At 41.5% G+C, this 22,004-nt stretch overlaps 1 protein-coding gene across 11 annotated transcripts in view; it reads right to left on the minus strand.

Annotated features, from left to right (window-relative positions):
• The window catches only part of CELF2 (CUGBP Elav-like family member 2), a 551,223-nt gene that overhangs the window by 227,210 nt on the left and 302,009 nt on the right, over nucleotides 1-22,004 (minus strand). For 2 of the 11 annotated variants that reach the window (XM_048302009.1, XM_048302011.1), the window contains exon 1: nucleotides 19,392-19,677. The exons of 8 other annotated variants lie outside the window; for them this stretch is intronic. In XM_048302009.1, coding sequence (XP_048157966.1) covers nucleotides 19,392-19,465 — 74 coding nt within the window. In that variant the 5' untranslated portion in view covers nucleotides 19,466-19,677. Of the gene's footprint in view, nucleotides 1-19,391; nucleotides 19,678-22,004 lie in introns of those variants that run through there. One more of the 11 variants, XM_048302012.1, reaches the window with a different exon arrangement.

Consider the following 22,004-nt stretch of genomic DNA (forward strand, 5'->3'; position numbering starts at 1 on the left):
CGGACCAGTCTCCAGCTCCTCAAAAAACCCCACTCTGTGGGGTTTCATATAGTGGCAGCCAAAACTCAACGGAAAGGTTCTTATTCCTTCTGAATCCAAAGACCCGTATAGGACATAATTTTGAAATAGACAGGGAAAAAACCCCGAACTCAAAAGACATTCCCTCCTCCAGCATCTGCCAGTTTGTTTATCTGCCTCTGCTTGAGCTGCTTGGCAAAATACAAGGCATATAATCCTGTCAAAAAGCAAACCAAAGTCCAAGTCCATTGAGATGGCAAAGGACCAAGAGGCTGGGAACCAGCCCTCTCCTGGCTTCTGCCAGTGCCATCCAATGAGTCTGGATGCATCTCCTGTCATTCAGGTGTGCTTTATACATAATTTTTCACATTCCAACAATTTTTTTTTTGCTTGTTGTTTAGACTGTATGCTTGCTAAGACAGGGATTTGTGGGTCTTTGTAGTATGATTAGATAGGGTGAAGAGGAAAAGCAGCCCATAGGCATCCTGTGGCCATCAACGTGCAAAAAAGATAATAGTTTTCAATAATCCAGTTCACCTTCACCAAGTAAACATCAGAAAATTAAGAGAAAAAGAAAACTTCTGCTCTTGGTTGCTCTAAACCAGTCACTGAAGACAAAATCAAACATATAAGGTCCTGGTTTTGCTAAGATAGGGTTAAGTTTCCTCCCAGTAGCTGGTACAGTGCTGTGTTTTGACTTTAGGATGAGAATAATGTTGATAACTCACTGCTGTTTCACTTGTGGCTAAGCAGGGTTTACACCAACTCACAAAGTCTTTTCAGTTTCTCACACCTCCCCACCTGCCATGAGGCTGGGGGGGCACAGGGAGCTGGGAGGGGACACAGCAGGGACAGCCAAGTGGCCAAAGGGATATTGCACCCTGGATGGTGTCATGCTTGGTGTATAAACTGGGGACAAAGCTGGTTGTGGGCTGCAGTTCAGGAACTGGCTGGGCATCGGTCAGGTGGTGGTGAGCAATTGCACTGTGCATCACTTGTTTGCTATATTCTTTCATTATTGTAATTTGTTTTGCCCTGTTAAACTATCTTAACCTATGAATTTTACTTCCACGTCCTCATTCTCTCCCCCATTCCACTGGGGGCAGAGGGAGAATGAGCAAGTGGGTTAAACCACACTCTCTAAGTTGTTCCCTCTTAGATTTGCAAAGTGTATGGATCTTCTTAAGCTTGGGGAGAGAGAAGAGAAGCCAACACACCCCAGAAGTAAAAGATGCACAGGAGCAGTTGCAATGCACATGATATTGGCTGGACTATCTTTAGGTCTCATATACAGTCAACACAAAAGGAATACATCTTCCACAAATGCAAACATTCTCTTCCAGGGTTGTACTTGTTTAACATCCACTGCTGAATATTAGTTGTTCTCCACATATTGCAATGACACAGTGCAGTTAAGCAAACACCACTACTGCACAAGAGGGTCAGTTTTAATACAAGCAAATGAATTAAACTAGACATAAGCAGGTTATGAAATAATGAGATAGTTGCCAAGAATCAAAGGAGAGATTGAATTTAACCATTATTAAAATGACAAAACTTGGGATCACCAACTGTAAACAATTTTCACCACCTAATTAAACAGCCCATTAGTGTTTTCAAAAGAGATGGCTGGCGGTGGCCACTCAGAAAAACTGTTGACTTTGCAATGGTTTGTGCTCTGAGTTAATGGAGTTGATTTCAAACAAGCACTTCCCCTATGCAATTCATTACAATCGCATCAAATCCTCTGTGTAATGCTGTTCACTCTGGAATCCAACCTGAGCCCATAGCGCCCAGCACTGGGGCTGCACCTGACTGCTGTGTAGCATCAACCACCCGGGGCATGCACAGAGCACAGGAGGAGGTGAGAGCACTGCCCATCACCTCAACAACCCTGCTGAATTAAGATTACTTAGTGTGCAAAGTAATTTTATATATATATATATATATATATATGCATATTTAAGAAGCTGGGCTTAGGGGCAAGGAAGAAACAAGGAGCCACCACTACACATGTGATTTTGATTTCATTCTTACACTGAGTTAAATAATACTAAATGACAAAGCAGAATCTAAAGCGTGTGTTATAAAGTTACACTGCCAATGAAAATGAAAATCCCTAGAGAAAAATTAAATTCCCACTGACAGGGCACTTTGCAGTTGTGAAGAATGCTCCTGTCCAAAGTTTCTCAGAAGTCTCTAACCACCCACTGGCATCAATTTAGAATCAAACATAGAATAATTTTGGTGTGAAAGGACCTTAAAGATCATCAAGTCCAACCCTACTGCCACAGGGCAGGGACACTTTCCACTTGCCCAGGCTGCTCAGAGCCCCATCCACCCTGGCCTTGAAAACTTCCAGGGATAGGACATCCATGGCTTCTCTGGGCAGCTTGTTCCAGTGCCTCACCACCCTCTCAGTACAGAATTTCTTCCCAATACCTGCACTCCCTTAAAGCCATTCCCCCTTGTAGTCCTGTTCAAAGTCCCTTGTTCAAAGTCCCCCTCCAGCACTCTTGTAGCCCCTTTTGGTACTGAAAGGTGCTAGAAGGCCTCCCAAAAGCTTTCCCTTCTCCAGGGTGAAGAACTTTCTCCACTCGTCTTCTAGTGAAGGGCTTAACCAAGACACCCCGAGTATGTGTGCAGTCCCAGTCGCCGAATGCTTCAGTGTGATCTGTGGCAGAAAACTCAAACAACACAATTCCCTTCTGTGCCACCACCCATGCCAGGAAAGATGAGTAGAGCAAGATCTGCCTGTGGCTTGAACAAGGTATTGTAAAAGTTCCCTGGCTATCCATAGAGAACAAAAAATTAAAGAGGGTGAAGATCTGTTGAACTGTTCTAAATTATTGCGAGTCATTGTTTAGAACAAGCTTTTTCCTGTCTTTATCTCTCTTAAATAGAACTGTATCTGAAAATATATTTGTTTATGCAAATTGGACATCCTTCTCCTATTTGAATTAGCACCATAAGTACATTCTGTATCAGTGCAGACATACTCAGTGTATTTAATGTCAACACTACTAGCAATGATGGAGATCGGAAATATTGCTCTGCTTGTTGGCCATGGAATAAATTTGCCAAACAGAATCACTGTAGCTCTAGAGTTTAAATTAATGCAAGCAACACTGTTATCAGTCGTCTTTAGCCTGCTGCTCTTAGCTTCTAACAGAAACATTTAGGAATAGGAAGCATTACATCTGGCTACAGCTGCATATTACATGGTCCATTGAGACTTAGATGCTGATGGCTGAACTGAATAACAAACAGCTGGGTATAAATGCAAAGATCAGGGAATCATAAGAAAATGCTTGTATAGTATCTTTGAAGCCTCAAACACAATGATACTGTATTAATGCTATTAGCATCACAGAATGGAATAGCCTGAGGAAGTGTGGGGAAGCACCAACTTTCAGGCAGGTAGTGGCAGACTCCTTTCTGACTACTGTAGTATTTATATTCAAACAGTGCATTTTATTAAAAATTTGGTTGTGAAACTAACATCAGTCCTGTCTGCAGTGCCTGGAAAAAGTCAGCCTTCCTCAGGAGTTATGGGACATAATTCCTCTCCATCCTTGGGAAAGTCATGAGAATCTTTTAAAATTAGCAAATTTCAGTGCCATTGGAAATTTACGATACAGATATCTGAAATGGGACAAGCTTGATTCAATGCAGGCACAAGCCAATTTATTGAAAATTAAGTTTCACTTCCCTATAGGTCTAAAAATTGCTAAGAAGGAAAACCAAGTAGAAGAGTTTTGGTGTGGCCACAGTGATGGGTCTTCCCAACTGTCCTTCAGGTGCTCCCAGAAGCACAAGCTGCCGTGCAATCCTTGCAACTCAGCAGCTTCCACTGGAAGAGGATTTTATTTTTGAGATAAAGAACAAATGAGCGTTATTCTATTAAATTTACTATACAGACTGCACGTTGTCAGGAGTGACACAAGACACGACTGCCTGGCCTACAAAGCAACAGTACAGAAAGCATAAAAAGACCTCTCGAAGGCAACTGAAGAACAAAGACAAAAGAAACTGAGTGTTGCAGAAGAGAAGACCTAAAAATTGTCACTAATTGGCATAAGGGAAGAAAAAATAGCTTGTAGGCTCTTTTATAAATAGACTGCTTGTTCAGTAAGTGAATGTGAGTAGTCTGGACTTGTAAAACCTAGAAACCTGTTTTCCTGCCTAATGGGACATCCTACAGCTCAAAGGGCACTTTACTAACTCTTGTCCATCTCTACCAGAATTAGGAGGGAGGGGAATATCTGGGGAAGGGGATAAGTACACAAGAGGAGTGAATATAGGTGTATAATAAGAAAAAATGAAGAGCACCTCTCCTTGTAGCTTCTCTCATAGAACACGTCTCCCTGTACTGGAGGTCTTTAGTGAATGTTTCCATCTCAGGACAACTGCCACTCACATTTCTGAAGTAGTTTAAATGTCAAAGAGATCTCCCCAAAGACTTCCTGAAAGCCCAAGGAGACATAGTTTTGATTCCTCAGACAAGACTGAACAGGCTTGAAACTGCTTTTTGGATTCCAATGGAGAAACAAATATTCAGGAGGATGCTGGAGATGATTTGTTGAGCAAATGTAATGCTGGGTGGTGTTGCAAACAGAGAAAGAAAATACCTTTCTAGTCCGCCAGAGTTAAGATGGCAGACTTACAATGAAGAAGAAAGAAAGAAAAAATGATTCTTTAAAGGGAAATGGATAGTTATACAAACAAATCATAGTTCTTGAGCCCCAGGAGATGACAGAAAAGGTGTGAGGTGACATGGCGTAGAAGAACACCACACATAAGAAGCAGGCAGAAACACAGAACTTTACATCTTGATAGAAATCCATCATAAAAATAAAAGCAAAGTGGGTTATTTTCACTAATTGGAATACCAGCACCCTTTGATCTGTCTGGGTCTTGGTATTATTATGTAAGAAGAAATTCCCACCACGATGCCAAAGTGGGTTTAACTTCAGCAAAGAAAGTTGCTTCAGCTTCTCTACTGGAAACAGCCTCTGCCAATGTTGAAGACAGCTCTGAGAATTCAGAGCATTAAAGAGGCTAATGTACTTGAGCTTTGTTCTAATTACTTTTCTTAATAAGTTTTGCTGGACCACTAAGAATAGATGCTGTCCTGGGAACTCCAGCACTCAATCACCACCGTGTTCTGTGCATAACTTGCAGCAATCAGGGAGCAGAACTTGGAGGCAGAATTACCAATTTGGGCAGCAACTGCATAAAGTACATGGCTCTAGCTGCCCTTATTGTCACCTGACTGCAATATGATGTTGCCCAGAGCCCTTTCCACATAAAGTTAGATGGTCATAAACAGATATCTAATAAGACTCATACTATTTCACCCAAATTATTTTTAAAATTGATTTTAACAATAACTGTGAACCTAGGAAGAGCAACCAAATTATAACTTCCTTTAGAATAATAAAAAACAACCAGTTTGAAAGGAAAGCAGTGAATATACACTAATTTTAGTCCAGACTATTTCTGCTTCTAACAATAAATTCCTATATTCCTGCATTTATTCTCATGGATTTACAGGCATTCGAGAGCATCCCTATTTATCTATTTATTAGCACTGATGTGATCATTCAACACCTCTATGCACACTCCTCAATGCAGTAAATAATAGAGCCAATAAGTGCATGTGCCTTTCTATCAAAAGGCATTTATCTCCCTAGTATCGGAGAGAAACTCCACTTTCAGAGAACATTCAAATGCCCCACTTGTTGGAGGGAAAGCCCCACTCAGAACTGAAGTTCATAAGTGGGAAATGAATGCATGGGCGTTATGAACACAGGTGATTGATGCACTATGATTTCATTAATTTCTACTCTAAAAAACATACTACAGGAGATCAGGATTAGCTGTCTCCACCTGGAAACTTTTGTATAAGTTTCCGGCTTGTTTTACACAAAAAGTCAAGGATGTGTATTCTCCTTTCTACTTCCAGTTCTTCAGCTACTGGAATGAGGATGGTAACGCTGATGTGGGGAAGAGGTGCTTTAGTGAGATGTGCAGTTTGAGCAGCAGCACTAAAACTCCTCGGTGTCCAGGAGAACATCATGAAAACAGAATTTTCAGTACTGTTGTTTTCCTCCTGAAAAACATGGCTGCTCCACAGCATGGTGTGGTAGGATGTTTCAACACCCCCCTGTTATGATCTGTCTAATAAATCTTTTAATGTTGCCACCAATTGTGAATAAAATCTCAAATCCATGAAAATATTGTAAATAAGCAAACAGAGTAATTACTCCAACTTTATTTATACTGATCTGAATTACAAATTTTAGTTTGACTAGTTTCAGTGGCAAACCAGTAGAAATAACAGCACTAGCTTGATTATCAAAAGGCCTTAATTTTCAGTGAAAAATGCTTTACTGCAGACTAACAGTGCTGGTTTCCTGTATCTGAAAGCTATGGTACTGGGCCTTATAGTTTGATTTTTATAAGCCTTATAATGAGGGTGGAGAGGATATACATTCCATTCTTCAGCTGCATTTTTGTTCCACAAAGACTGCAATTTTCAGTCTCTTGAAAATGTAATTATAGATAATGTTTGCATCAGTGGGAAGAACACAATGAGCACATGGGGCATGAAAACTCCACTCCAATCACATCCTCTTAGGTTACGAAGCTTGTCTTCTGCCAAGAGTGGAGGCATTTCAACAAGCTGATGTTCAGTATGAAAAGGATTGTGGTTTATACTAACCCACACATTCTGCTTTTACTTTTCCCATTATTCTACTCTTTGCATGGGGAACCTAAATAAACCAGAACAAAGATTAATTGGAGCTACTTTGAAAATTTGAGGTCTATAAAAAAATTTGAAATACAGTAGCTGAAAATCTAGAGGTGTACACCTCAGTACACCTTGTTCAAATGATCATGCCTTTTGCAATTGCAAAAGTGAATCTAGATCGGAACAGATAGAAAGTGAAAAGGTTGCATGAGGGGAAGTCAGTTTGAGACAAACTGACCAGCTTCAGCTTAGAAATGAGACTGAAGGCTGCTTCAAAGCTAACATGATCATGAATTTCAGAAAGAGAAATCAAGTATTTGATTTGTTCAGAAGATCCAGAAGAGTAAACTATTTTAGGGTAAAATATGTATCTGATATTAAAAAAATAAATCTGTATCAGAGTGCTGCTTCATGTAAGTTAATCACATCGTAAGCAAAAGTGATTTGTCTTTCTCCATTCAGCATCTACCTCAGTAGTAAACCAGAATAAGTCTGAGATGCAAGTGACCTTGATGCTACTGTGGTGTTACTTTGAACATATCCATCCCTTGGAGTGCATTGAGCTCCTTGACTAAGAAAATAAACCCGCTTTCTAAACAAGGTTTTACACAGAGGAAGAACCTACACAGTGTTCCCAAATCCCAGAGGTGTGAGGGCAGGCGGACCCAGAGCTTGATCCCACAGAATATTCCACCCAGCACAAGGGATAAGAACTGAGGGCATTCAGCCAGCAGAAAACCTCCTCTCTCTAAAGCCCACAAGTTAACTACAAGTGTTTTGATGTCATTAAACTTACCATCGTAACAGATCAAGATGACTTTTTAAAAAGAATTAAGAAAAATAAAAATAGGAGGATAAATTAACACCTTTAAAGCCCTGAATGCAAATCAGGATAACCCCAAAACACATTGTTATCAGCCATAACTTTCTCTCCCTTTCCATAACTTTCTCTCCATTTCATAGAGCACTGTGATTCTTAGTGCTAGGAGCCAGTGCTTGCACTAATTGTGAGTCCTAGCATGCAGCTACCAAAATACTTGTCTTCCAGCAACCCCGGGGAGAAGCACACAGTTGTGTTTCATAAGCAAAGAGGAGAATCAGACTTAAGCTCTTGTCACACTGAATATGTCCAATCAACATAAATTCTTTGTCTTTATTTGTTCACGGTGCGTTTGGATCACAGATACAGAGTGCTTTGAAATCAAAGGGAGTCTGCCCATTGACTCAACAAGCTTTGGATTCAGTCCTTAATTTATTTATAACAACCAGTCTTTCTGGAACCTGAATATTTGAGCTGATTCTAAACCACTCGTTTTCATTGAGTTTTACCACCAGTTTCATTGTATAAAAAGTCAAGTGCTTAGAGAAAAAGTTGTAATCTACTGAGGTCTTTGTGTCTTCCTGCTGCATATATTTATATACACCTTGGTGCTGTATATATTTACTGTAAAGGGGAATGCTGTTAATAGAAGTCTCACCTAAACACCTCAATGTTGAAGAAATTGCTCACACACAAAGTCTGTCAAAGCTATAATTTAGGAGGATTGCTTAAAATTTGATTAAATTTAAGTCCTACTGAGCCTAACCAGGTCTTCTTTCAGTGCTCAATATTCCTGGCTGAAACTCCCCAGCTTGTCACACAGAATTAACAGATGCCCTTGAGAAAGGCATGTTACGTTGATCCACAGTGATTTGCATTGGGTAAGTAGGGCAAATTGTGGTTGTGGGAAAAAAGAAAACAACATGATAGTATCGTATTTAGTTCACAACTGTAGTACAAAACTGTTTAAAAAACAGAGCTGAGAGAACCTACTAAAACATCCACTACAAAAATGCAAGAAAAAACTACTATACTTTGTCAAGCAACAGATCCCCAGAAGACCTAGAAAATCACAGTCAGGGCTGATAATTCCAGTCTGCTGGGTCAGTGAACACAGACCAAAAAGGTTGGTCATGCTTTCTGGGACTTTCAAAATTTGAATCACTATCTGGATAGTAGGAATATAAAATCATTAAGCACTTCAGATCTAAGTTCTAGGTGGTTCTCCAGGTTCAATAGGTTTCTCTTACTTATCAAAGAAGGAAGAAAACAAAGTAAATGTTTTGCAGATATTTGTAGGAACTTCTTCCACCAGAGAAGCAGGGAAGGAATTGCAGTGGTGTTTTGGTGGCTATTGAAAGGATGATGATAAAGCAGAGCAGAGCAGGGTGTTCTTAACTTGCACGGTAGGAAAGGGCAGGGAAAGCTTCTTGCTTGCAACATGGATGATCAGAGCATGCTGAAGGCTCCCAGCATTTTAAACAAACATAAGCAGGGAAAATTGCATATTTCAGGGACAGAGAAAAATATGGCATGAAGTGGTAAGTGACTGGAAAAAGAGTCTTAGCTATACTGATGGATTTTTAAAGTGCTACATGCTAAGCTTCTCCACTGATAAAAAAAATTCAGCTAGATCTATGAGGGTTTTCATTATTTACAGCATATTATAGAATTGAATAAAAAGGCTTTGTTTGCTGTTCTTGGCAATGTGATTATTTGCTGTAAAATATTTACACCTTTTTTTTGCCCAAAGAGTTTTGGGAAAGGAGAGGGAAGTTGATTTATTTCTAAGTTTCCTTGAAGCCTTCCAGGTTCATGTCCAGAAACTATCAGCAGAAATTTTGCATTTTCTGGGATCTGGGGCTTTGCTAAGCTTAAAAATAAAACCTTCATTCCTGTTAACACAAATGATGCTCCACTTTTTAAATACAACATTAATTTTAAACGATTATTTTCTCTGCTAAGTAATCCTGAATGTGCATCTTATATGAAAGCCTTGCCTAAATACATACCTTTTTCTGCTCTACAATATTCATTTTACCCAGAGGCCTGGCATCTCTCAACTCCAAATTCACTCTGTATATGTGGCTTCAAACCAAACAGGAAAATCAGAGGCCCGACTGGCTGAAGTCAGCAGCAGTCCTCTCCACTGCCTTTCCCACTTGAGAAGAAATGGAGAGCCTAGGGGTGCTCAGAGACTTTCAAATCCTCTGAAGGCCAGCAAAGTAAAGAAGTCTAAGCATCCCCTGATGTGGAGGTGAGGACAGAGAGAGCAAAGAGGCACAGAATCAGCCAAATAGTCTCTAGCTCCTGCAGAGATTCCAGGTAGCAATATGGGCATCTTAGCAAGCTGAAAATTGTTCCTTTCTGAATTCCAGCGTGTGTCTCTTGCTAGGATTGGCCTGCTGTTCATCAACACAGACACACAAGCAGCAATGAGGCTGCTGCAGGACCTTTTCCCAAATCCGATAAACTGCATGCGGGGGAAGAAGTGACCTGAAAGAGCCTGGAATAATACTTGGAAAACACAGAGATCAGACAATGTTTTTGGAGACTCTTTGGGCCACATTAAGCCTTGTAAGCAATATTTCTTGCTGGAATACAGGTCTCACTCCTCTGCGAGTGTTGGTTTCAAAGGAAGGGTTTGCACAAGACATTGAAGAGTTGCTGCTGTCTTACATTCCAATGACAATTAGAACTCTATGTCAACACCTATATGGCTACATTGAAACAGTCACTGCAGAAAGAAAAAAGTCTCAGAAATACCCAGAATCTGACCCTAAATCATTTTGTTCTACAATACATACTAAAGCATATATAAAGCTTCATCCTATTCCAGTGAAATACCCCAGGAACAGCACAGACATGAGAATGGCAAAAAGAAGATACTGAAACTTTGAGCTTTTCTTATTCTACACAGCCTTGTCTTGAAGATAAATATATGTGGTCTACCAAGCGAGATACTAGGCTGCATTTAGGGGACAATGAAATCAGGCAAACCCAATTGTTTTAAAAAACTGTAATATAGTGCTAGTCTTTCTTCGACTATATCTGAGCACAGTTATGAAGCTGCTGCATTTACTCTCTGCTCCACAGACAACAAACCAACTTAAAAGGGGAAGTTGTACTCTATCTTCTGCAGCCAAACAATAGAGATATCTGTGAAAGCTGAGAGCCCTCAGGCGTTGAGATGAATCCTTCTCTCTGGCAAAGGGGAACAGATTTGAGAAGAACAGTAGAACCCCCCTGCCCCAACCTGAGATGCGTGAACATGCCTCAAAAGAATACCTGTCAAACTAAAACTGACTTACCTTCCACTTCATCATCAAGACAGAAACTCTGCTAGCAAGGTAGAAGAGTATCTGAAAAGTTATTTGCCTCGTGTTTCCATGTTGAAGTTCACTCTGAGGCGAGCAATGAGAAAAAGGCTGCTAAAACCACGTCCACGACTGCAATTCATCGTTCAGAGCTGGACAGCCTGGCACGGGATGCAAAGCCCAGAATTATGCATTCCTCATTCAAGCCAAGCTCCTGGAAACCCATCGGAAGTTTGGCTTGAACACGGACTGCAGGCTATAGCTGGTAATAAAACATCAGATAATAGTGCTTTACGTGTCCAGAGAGGTTCTCTTTTTCTAAGAATTGCTTCACTTGTCATTGATTTTTCCACATCCTGCAAAATTAAATGCTAATTTTATTCCTTTCTCTTCCCCCTGGTGCCCTCCCACTCAATACTGATCTCTAGGAGGAGCTGGCAACACTGAACCTGCTGGAAAAAGCCAGTGCTCACCTGGCAATCCTAAAAATTCAGTGCTTCGAGGAAGAAGTTGAATGACGTGGGTCAGTTTAGGACAAGGGAAATGAGTGCTGCATTTTTTTCCTGGAGAGATCATCTAGATTATCTGTAGTTATTCCTTAATTTGGCATTTCTGATTTTGTCGTCAAGTCTCAGAATATCACCCCAGTCAAGATATTTACTGAAATCAATTTTAAAGACTAAATGCATACCTAAAGTAATAGTCACTGGGATTTCCTGAACTCTTTTTTTGTCTCTCTCTGGTTTTTTTTTCCCTTGTTTGTTTGCTTGGTTTTTGTTTTGGGCAGCAGCAGTTAAATGTAGTTTGGAGGGCCATTAGAATATGAGAAACTGGTTTCTAAATAATAAGATCTTGGAAAAAGAAATTCAACTGAATTAAGAAAAAAACTGAAAGTTCATTTACTGACTAATGAAATTATCAGCTTTTCTATATGTTAATAGAGAGACATTGCAGATAAAATAAAAGATTATTTTTATTCCTGTGGAAGACACAACAAGGAGATAAAATTCATGGTGAAATCAAGACAAACCACAGCCATCTGACTTGCAATTTCTACAGCATCTTGTACGAAAACCAGGTATAGAACAGGGTTTTCTTTAAGCGATAGCCACTGGGCATGGAGTGTGTTTGACAACATTTCAAACTCCTAATGCTTGTTCTACTTTCCATCTGTGGTGAAATATAAAAAAAAAATATTAAAGCATTTATTGATAAAGGGCAGAACCAGATGTCTCTCTCACTAGCAATGAATTGCAGGCAAAGGCTGACAGAGCCAAGCAATTGAATGAGCCAGGAAAAAAGAAAAAAAAGAGAAGAAGGGAATAGATCACTTGATTTTGTAGATTTTCAAATGCAGTTATCCTCTCCCAGAAGCTAATAATTTTCAACTACTGGGTCTGTTTCAGGCAAATGAAGTGCACTTATCTCCCACTGGGCCAGGCACCATCACTGGACCAAGTGCCCCTGGAGTCAACAACACAAGTGGTGCATCAAGCGAGCTGTAGATGTTTGGGGTTTTTTGCATCTCTGAGCAGTTTAGTGGTGCAAAGCTTTTGAGGAGCAAGAAATGGGAAGAGTGCTTACATATTAAGCAAGAAGACATTGTCACACCTTTGGATAAAGACGACGATAGATTTTCATTATTTTTCAGGGTTATGAAATAAAAGCTATCTCTTGTAAGCTGTGACTTGCAATCAGACTGGAACTGCTTCAAAGCATATAGGAGGTAGGAAAGCACAGCATAACCTGGGACTGAAAGGGTTGTAGCCCTCCTGTCATGGAGATACCCAGCTACACACACCAGCTGAAAGGTGTTTGTATCTGGATATCCCTCTCAAAATCTCCACTGTTGTCTAGGAGTGAGTACATTTAAGGAGTGAGTACATTTTAAGTACACTGAAAAAGCTGTAAATTAATGTTGCAATGAATTGCTACCTTTGACTGCTGGGTCAGGGTTAGGCTTTTCTGGCAGGACTACATTTTCTTTGTCATAATAACCCACAGGGAAAAAAGAAAACAATAGTAATAATAGTAATAATGATAAAAAAGTAAAAATCAGTAGATCACTAACACCATTTTCCTGAAAGAGCAATAGCTACATCTCTGGAATAACCATGATTGTAAACTCTGCAACTCTAGGGTAAGATCCACACAACAACTGAAGAAATGAACAGGGATGTGAGAAACATAAACTAAAATACTCAGGTTGCTATTATTGTTTCCCTGGCAAACCTGAAGTGGCTCAGTATGCATAGGCTAAGGGGAAATCAAGGCCATAATTCCCTGCATGCTCCTTTGCAGGGGATGGATGAGTCCATCCTTGATGCAGTGGGGAGCAGGCTGAGCTGGACACAGATCTCTGCTTCCAGACTAAGCTGAGCAGAAGTGGGCAGGAGCACATCCCTTCGAGCCTAACTAAAGGCTGGAGCACTCACAGGCATGGACTAAGTCTCTCCACAGTACTAAGCCCTAAGTCCTGCCCTCAGCTATGACAATATGATGCCCCTGATAGTAAGTGATGGGTAAACTCACAAAATATGACTCAGGAGGCCAGTGCAGGGTCTTTCCCACAGCTCTTACACCAACGTTTGTTTTGGAGCATCACTTTTGAACTTGGCTTTAAGTATTGCCACCATTTGGCAGGCGAGGGAGAAGCTGTCCCAGGGCAGAGAACACACTCAAGATACACAGCCTTCTTCAGCTGAGTCGTAAGAGGCAAGAGAACGCAGCTGTTCTCATCCATATAAACTATTTTTTTATATTTGTGTAAATTAAAAGAAAAAAAAAATCACCAAACAGGCACTATTGGTACAGTAGGCAATTCCTTCGTGAATTGGCTCATTTAGGCATTCATTTAAATACAGTAATTAAGATTTAACACAAAACAGAAGCTGCTTTCAGATGTCATTTTGAAGGCCAGATGATCTCCTCTTTATTAATATTATAATTTTAAACTATTGTCAGCTGAATTTTCAAGAATCAAGCTGTGAGCAAAGAGAATACACTACTGAAGTGTGTCCTATTTACGTAACCCAGTCTCAATGAGAATGCGAGATTGATTATAAATCTGTGATACAGAGGATGGAGAAACTACAGAACTAAATCTCAAGGTGCTTTATCTGGACATTAGGAGGGAATTTATACCTTCAGCATCTGTCATTCACCTTTTCTATTTAACACTGTATGGAAGAACACAACAGCGTTTAAGGCAAAGTATTTCTGAAAACCTTTATGAGAAAGCCAGCAGCTTACTGCAAATGAAAAATGAAATCCTGAAGGGAACACAAGCGCTTCTCCTCTTTTCCACAGCCACGGAGAATGCAGGAACATGTTGGAAAGCAATTAAAGTATGATGATTCTAAAGGGGAATAATTATTTCACAATTACTTGAGAACATTACATTTATTGCTCCAATTAGTTTTTATTTTCCAAATAGGCATTCTTGTTCCTGCATTTTTCTTGTACCTATGAAGGTTTTTCTTGTTCTCCCATTTCTTTGCTCAGCCTTGCTTTCTACATGTATTCCCTATTTTGTGACTTAGCCTCTGGTTAACCTTGCCCTGCCACCAGTTTGTTTTAATTAAAGGAAATCATGTTAGGAGATGCAATATACTTTGCAACTATATGAACATACAAGAAATAATCCACTATAGGAAACGCAGTGTGTGGAAACGGAGAAAAAGAAAACCAAAACATCACCTCTCCACTTTAGAAGGAAAGTTGTTTTTATACACTTAAACCACAAAACAATGATTTCTCTGTAGAGTGTTGTCTTGCCAAAGTGTACTTTTTGTATTCCAGGTGCTTTTAAAAATGAAAAGATTTTGTACACCTTTCCCCTGTATCGGTTTGGTCAAATGTTTTTATATTAATCCATGAATTAATCATGAAATTTGAACAGTCCAAATGCTCATAAGATATCAAACATCCTAAAATGCCAATGAAATATTTAGAGTTATCAAAGTTGTTAGAGCAATCATAACTGATGATTAATTTGGATGATGAATACGTGTGGGGGAGGCTTAAAACTTGTGAGATCGTATCATAGGAAGTGAAAGATATATTTAAATATTGATGTGCTGAGAGTTATCGTAGGTTAACTTCTGAATGAGGTTCTAGAAAAGATGATGGGGAGAAGGACACCATGAAATTGTAATTACTTAATAGACATCCAAAGATTTATTTTCCGTTCCAAAGCTTTCTGAAGCTCCTTGGCAACAGCCAAAAATTTTCCTCTTTTTTTTGCTTTCCTTTTCCTCAGTAGTGGCCCAAGGAATCTGTCATGCAAGCAACTTAAGTAAAAGTCATAATACTTAAAATAAAGCTATTACTGAATCAAAGTTAGAATAAAATACTAGTATAAGGATGAGACTATGGTCTTAAAAATACCCAACTATCTATTTTCAGTTAGCAAACCATGGTTTGATATTACAGATACAAAAAAGACCAGATAGTGGAAAAATCATTTTTGACAGGATGTTGAGTTTCCCTGCAATGAAGTTTAAAAACATAAATTTGTTATCTTCAGTTTTTTGCTAAAAAAAGTCCTATATTGCAGGTTTAGTGCAGAAAAGGAAGTTCTGGATTTTAAAGTGCAAGCATGCCCTGTGAATGATGACATTTCTTATTTACTAAAGAGCACGTACAAACAAAAAGTATCAAAAATTGATCTTCACTGGCTTTTTAATCAGAATATTGCATGTATATCTGATTTTTTTCATCTTGGATTAGAAGAGAAAGAAATTCAAAGGCTAAATATTTTTTTACATTATTGCCTTGTAACCCATGCAGTTGCATGAGCACTGTTGAAGCACGATGTATTTTATTGGCATTATGTCCAGCTACCAAAAATTAAAGTAAAATTTGAGTTTGTTTCATTAGTAACAAACACTTATACTCATTTACATTAAAGATAATACCAGACACTGAAATGTGGAACATGGAATGGAAAAACCTTCATTGGTACTGCAGAAATCAACATGGGGGGGTTACAACGATGAGTATTTAATCCTCAAAGCAACCACTTCACAATCATCCAGTTGGCATGTACATGTAAGGCAGTGAAATCAGCAAATTACACTGAACTCAGATTTTATAACCTCACTTAGTAACCATTAACCCTCTCCTACCCTCTCCAAATACACACACACACATTACATCTATATGTTTCACCTACATACATCTATGTATTTTCCTCAGAACTGCCTCTTCCCCGCAGAGCACAACAGCAGTCAAACAATTCCTGATCCTTCCCAGAGCACTAACCAAGCAGGGCTCTTTGCAGGCATTTACCATGGTTAGAGCATCCAGCTTGCCATCTGCCCTCAAGAACAGAAGTTCATGCATCTTTATGCTTCATATCCTAGAGTATCTATTTTCCAATGCCATGTCACTAATTAATTTTTTCTAGTAAATTGCCATTCAGTAACTAGCCAGGTACACTGATACCATGCATACCTTTTAATTATACAGTCATGCTCAATGTATCTGATGTTCTATTTTATTTCCGTTTAGCAGTATAGTAACAGCAGGAAAATTTGAAAGGAAGCAACATTTAAGAGGCATTAACGTTCTCACAGAGGTAAAAGCATTTTAACTTTGCAATTATCAAGCTCGTAGTTAACTTCCACACTAGGTATGCACTGAAAGTTATTCCTGGAAAAATTCCCTTTTTCTCTCTTGTTGAAAGAATGGATGATTCTGAAAATAAATCCCTTTCCAAAGAATTTTTAAATGTGCAGAGAAGAAGTGCAAGTGGTATTGTATGCTACCAATTTCCCAAAACATCTGATATGCCACCGGCATATAAAAAAAAAAAAAATCTAGTTTTGCCAATTTGTGCTGTGAAAGAGAAGTGTTATACATATATTTTGCTAATTGCCTCACCCTAAAATAGGAAATTCCTTTCTGCTAAAGACTGAACTGAGCTACATGGAATGGCTGGAGCAGATGGCAAGGTTAAAAGTTTTGTGCAGCATGGTAACTCAGAGCGTGCTCTCGGATGCTCCGCACCACCCTGCTAATGCTGCTGGCGGCTCGCCGCTCGCCTGGGGGGGCAGCTAAAGGGGCAGGTGCTCGTGTGCCCCTGACCCCTGATGCGTAATCAAACTGCATCCTCGTCAGCACTGATTAGTTCAGAGAGCTAGGGACTTGCAAATAAATGTATGTCACCACTTGGCTAAGAAGGACAAGATAAAAGATGGTTTTAAACAGTGAATGACAGAGTTTTAGAAAGGCAGTGCAGCAAAGCTCCCACACACAGCATTTAGTTTCAAGACTATTTTTGTTAGGAATAGAAGCTCCCTGAGTTGTTGGCAATTTAGCCTCAATATTAATTTGCATGCATGACACATGATCCTTTCATACCATCTCCACAATTACTGAGATCAGCAGCAAAGCAAGGTTTGGTTAATACGAGGAAGCACATCACATCACAACCACTGATGATACAGGAGGTAAAGTTTTTTTCCTTCAAGAGATTACTTAGTCACCCCTCCCCTGAAAAATGCATGAGCAACCAGCACTAACCCTACAAGGATGTGTGTGTTGAACAACTCCATTATCAAACTTCTGTATTTTGAGATCCACTTAGGAGCTGACATTTCTCTAGACTAATTTTTGTATCTTTGGACACACATTAGGATCTGCATCTAATGAACACTGTGTTTCAAGCTGTGTTAAAATATATTATAGGTGCTTCGCAGAGAAGTGGAATATGAAGAGAGTGATGCAGAAGAAAGAGTTTGACGTGGTACTTCCCCACCTCGAGGGGCAAGTTGGAGATAAAGTTATATAAGCTTAAGTGACAGCAGGGCATCATCAGCCATAGTTAATAGCGCCTTTGAGCTTGGAGATGTTTGTTAGCAGGATCTTTTCTGACTGTCTGGAAGGACAGCAGGTAGAAAGTCTAATCAAAGCTGAGATGATCAAGACAAGACAATGCTCGGTTGTGGCAGGTCCCTACAGAGGGCTGCAGAGCAAGAGATACCAAGATTCAGCTGCTACTTTGTACCCTAATGGTCAAACCGCTGCAATTTTTCTGCAAAACGGGAGAAATTGACAATACTTTTACCAAAACTGACTAATGCCAATAAAACCCGGGATTTTACAATGGGAAGAGCAAAACACAGCACAGAACTCTTTCGAATTTAAGATCACAAATTTAAGACAAGAGGCAGCATTTACACGCTTCACTGTCCTTCAAGGACTGTAAAAATAGTGTAAGTCATCTGCACCAAGTAGCTTCCCCCCCGACTCCTGCTCCTCTCCCACACACTCGCCAAATCTCAGCTGTCTGAACAACTGGCCACGACTGAATGTCTCCATGCAGAACACTGCTGGTGCAAGGGAAAGCATTCCACCTTAGAGAAAGTTTGGTTGCCAGTAAAAAAGGCAATAAAAGTCTGAATAGTCTCAGATGGGGGCACAGTATGCAACTTGATTTGTGCGAATTGCAGGTGACACTCTCTGCTGCACACACGGGTTTATTTACACTTGTAACTTAAGCGCTGCCTCAACCAGAACAGCTTCAGTACAGAGTCAATGCCAAAGCCTCTCGCTTCATTCTAATGTAACTTAAACCACGTTTGTTATCCTGATGAAAGAAGAAAAAGCAACAAAATAAAAGATATTTTGGATACTGTAAAAAAATGCAGCACAGTCCTCACACTTCGCATCTTTCAGCAGATGTCTATTTCATAATTTCTAGCTTTTACTTTTTCATACGAGGCTTAGATTACCTGAAAATACCTCTCAATTGGCAATGCCCAAGAGGATGATAACAGAAACTTTCAGATCGAGATTAACAGAGCAGAGCCGGGCTAGGGGAATACTTCTCCTTCTGAAATTCCAGCATTCAGCGCCTTCCAATACATCTCATCCCCACTTCAACTGCACGTAAAACAACCATCCTCACCCTAATTAACACTCGCTGTACCAGGCAGCTGTCGGGGACGGTATGAAAAAAAAAAAAAAAGCCAAATCCTTGCGTTCTGCCTGGTACTCCCAGTGGATGCTTAGTATTTCATCTGAATTTGAAAACTGATGAAGCTTTTGCAGGGGCATTTTTATTCTTCCGGGAAGGGGTGAGGAGACACGGATGGGTCCGGGCTGGGTGCAGGGGACAGGTGTCTATGGAGGGCTTCGCTGGGCACGGAGGGAGAGCGCTCAGCTACGCGCGACCGATGCGCGTTTCTCCACGTTGCATCATCATCAGCGGCAGCCGATAACCCCCCGCTCTCGCCCCGCGCCCGCCGGCACCGACCTGCGGGACACCCCGGGAGGGGGCACGACACGGGGACCACCAAGTGACCTGGGAAGGGGGGGCTGGGAGTACGAGTCCCCATTCCACTCCCGCGCAAGGGCGGGCGGCGCGGGAGGGACCCGGCCGGAGCCCCGCGCCCCGCGGCGGGGGCTCGGTGCCGGGCGGTACCCGGAGCCGGGGCGGGGGGGACCCGGCGGCAGCCCCGCCGCCACTTACATTCTGTCAGAGACCAGCAAGCGGCCGTCGACCATCATCTCCGGAAGGAAATCCAGCTTGAACGAAGAAGTCATGCTGGGCTCCGGGGGCGCCGCGGCGGTCGGCGGGAGGATGCGGCGGGGCGCGGCGGATCCCACAACTGCGCCGGGCGGCGGAGCGGCAGGCACAGGTGCGGAGGCCTCCCCGCGGCAGCCGCCAGCCCCGGCAGTTGTCACATTTCTCTCCCCCTCTCGGTTTTTTCCGCCAATCCCCTCCGAAATCGACTGCTGAGGCAACTGTCGGTGGAGCGCCAGGTGCTGAGCGGGGAGGCGGAGCCATCTCCCCGCTGCGGCTCCCCGTTAACCCCTGCGCCCCCGCCGCCCCGGGAGAGGCCTATTACCGCCGCCGGGCCGGGGGCTGCCCGCCCGGGGCTCCGCGGCTCCGCCCGGCCCGGCTCCGGGGGCGGCGGGACCCGCCCGGCGCCTCCGCAGCGCTGCCCGGCCCCGCGCCCCCGCGGCCGTGCGGGGTGAGCCGAGCCCCGCCGGGCAGCGGCCCCGCGCCGCGGACAGCCCTGGGCGGGCACTGCCGGCGGCACACGCGAGCGGTTCGCACGGGCACGGCGCTTCCCAGTGCGGCCGGAGCCAAACTGGGAACACTGGGAAGGTTTGGTCAGGTTCTGGGTGCACGTTGTCTCCACTCAAACTCCTGCCATTCAGACCTTGGCAGTCTTTTAAATGCTCAGAGTGATGTTACTGGCTGGCGAGAGGCTGGTAGTAACTCTGTCCTCACTGATCAGAAGGAAGGATTTAAATAACTAATGACGGCAAATCCTTTCTCATGGCTGTAACCTCCCAAAAACCCATTCCCAACCTCGCTGCTCTAAGAGTTGGCCGCACTCAGAAGTGTCACCACCAAGACGCACACAAAATTCCACACATACAAGTAGCTGGAGCCCCCCCCCCCCGCCCCCCCCCGACACCACCGCCCCCTGAAAATCTGTATAAATTTTCCTTTCCATCTTCAAGACCTACTTGCTTCAATACAAAGCCGCTCCAGGCAAAAGAATATTAACATATTTACGAAGATTACTGGATGATCTGAGCAGTCTAGACAGACAGAACGTTCCTCTCCATTGTGTGTGCTTCTCCATCTGAATCTCTCTCTAGGTTTTATAATTTGATTTGTTATGGATAACACTTGCAAAAAGTAAAAAATGCAAATTTAAACCTACTATGCTTAAACTTTTCAAAGAGCATGCTAATATAAAAATTAAATTGACCCATAAAAACTGTGTTATCAGTCAGGCCAAGTTTTATTTAAATTTTGACCAATGTTGATTTCATAGGAAAAAAATACAGAATGGGCAAATGTTTAGAGTCCAGTTTATTGCACGAAGAGATTTTTCAATTTTAAACAGTTAAAAGGAAGAAAAACCCCTCAGGCTGCTAAAATTTTTGCCTACTTTGCAAGTCTAAAGAAAGAAAAGGTTCAATTGGCCCTCAGCATAATCCCTGTAGGACAGCTGCAATCCTGAACAGATATCTATAGTGTTATTAATCTGCTCTGCTCTATATGTTCGCATACTGTCCTCATCACCATGGCACCTAAACATCCACGTAGAAAGGCACAAGGCAAAGCTATGGCTCCTCTTTTCTAAATTCATGGTGATTCCTTTATGCCACCCATCCATCACAGTGTAGGACTGACTATACAGTGGATAAAAAAATTGAGTGCAAAGTCCAAATGAAAGGAAAAACCAGCACAACTTTCTCCAGCTGGATGTAGCCACCTGGTTTTTGATCTGAGGCCTCCATGGTGGTTAATCCGGCCCAGAGCAGAGTTGGATTAACTTTCAATTTCAAAATCTTGCCACTGCAGAAGGGACAGGTTTCAGCTCAGGAGAAATACAGGCAGCTCAGTGAGGATGAAGATATTCTTTTAACTAAGAAGTCTCCACCCCCACTTCACCCTGTGCGGCTGGATCTGCACCTCTTCATCATGAGTTTTTTTGGTACATGCTAAATCTAAGGGACTTCAGTCTCACCAGCCTGTCGCTTCTAAGGACCACAGTCCCACTGCTGCTGACTGAAAAGTAAATCCACGCTTCACACAGGATGCAAAGAGGGAGGAGGAGAGGATCACAAATAATTTTGCTTAAAATCTGCATACGGAATAGAGAGATCCTTATAAATTTGCCCCATTTTGCAAGGTGTAAGTGCTTAAAAATGCTTCATTAAAACGTATGTTCTTTTGAAATATTTATTTTCCTTTTAATTACATGTGAATTAGCTGGAAGAAGCTGTAGGGAAGCCCTCTTACTGACTTAAGCCTTCTCAGCAGTTTGTTAAATTCTAGCCTCAAATCCCTTGAGGGAATAGTGGATTCAAAGCAGCTTTTAATCATACTATAAGGAGGGTGAAGTAGTATGTAAGTAGGTCATAGAGAAAGCATTACAAGTGCATAGGTTATTGCTTTATTTAACAACTACAGTGTAACACACTTTTCAGAGCACATTTGCTTTTGCCATTTAAAAGTTAGAAGCAGGAACAGGGTCAAATGCAAAAAGAAACCCTCTCCATGAAAGATACCAAGATACGGAGAGCTTAGAGGGAAAAAGTTCATTCGAATAATTTG

Source organism: Corvus hawaiiensis, chromosome 4 (assembly GCF_020740725.1).
Source record: "Corvus hawaiiensis isolate bCorHaw1 chromosome 4, bCorHaw1.pri.cur, whole genome shotgun sequence".
NCBI lineage: Eukaryota > Metazoa > Chordata > Aves > Passeriformes > Corvidae > Corvus > Corvus hawaiiensis.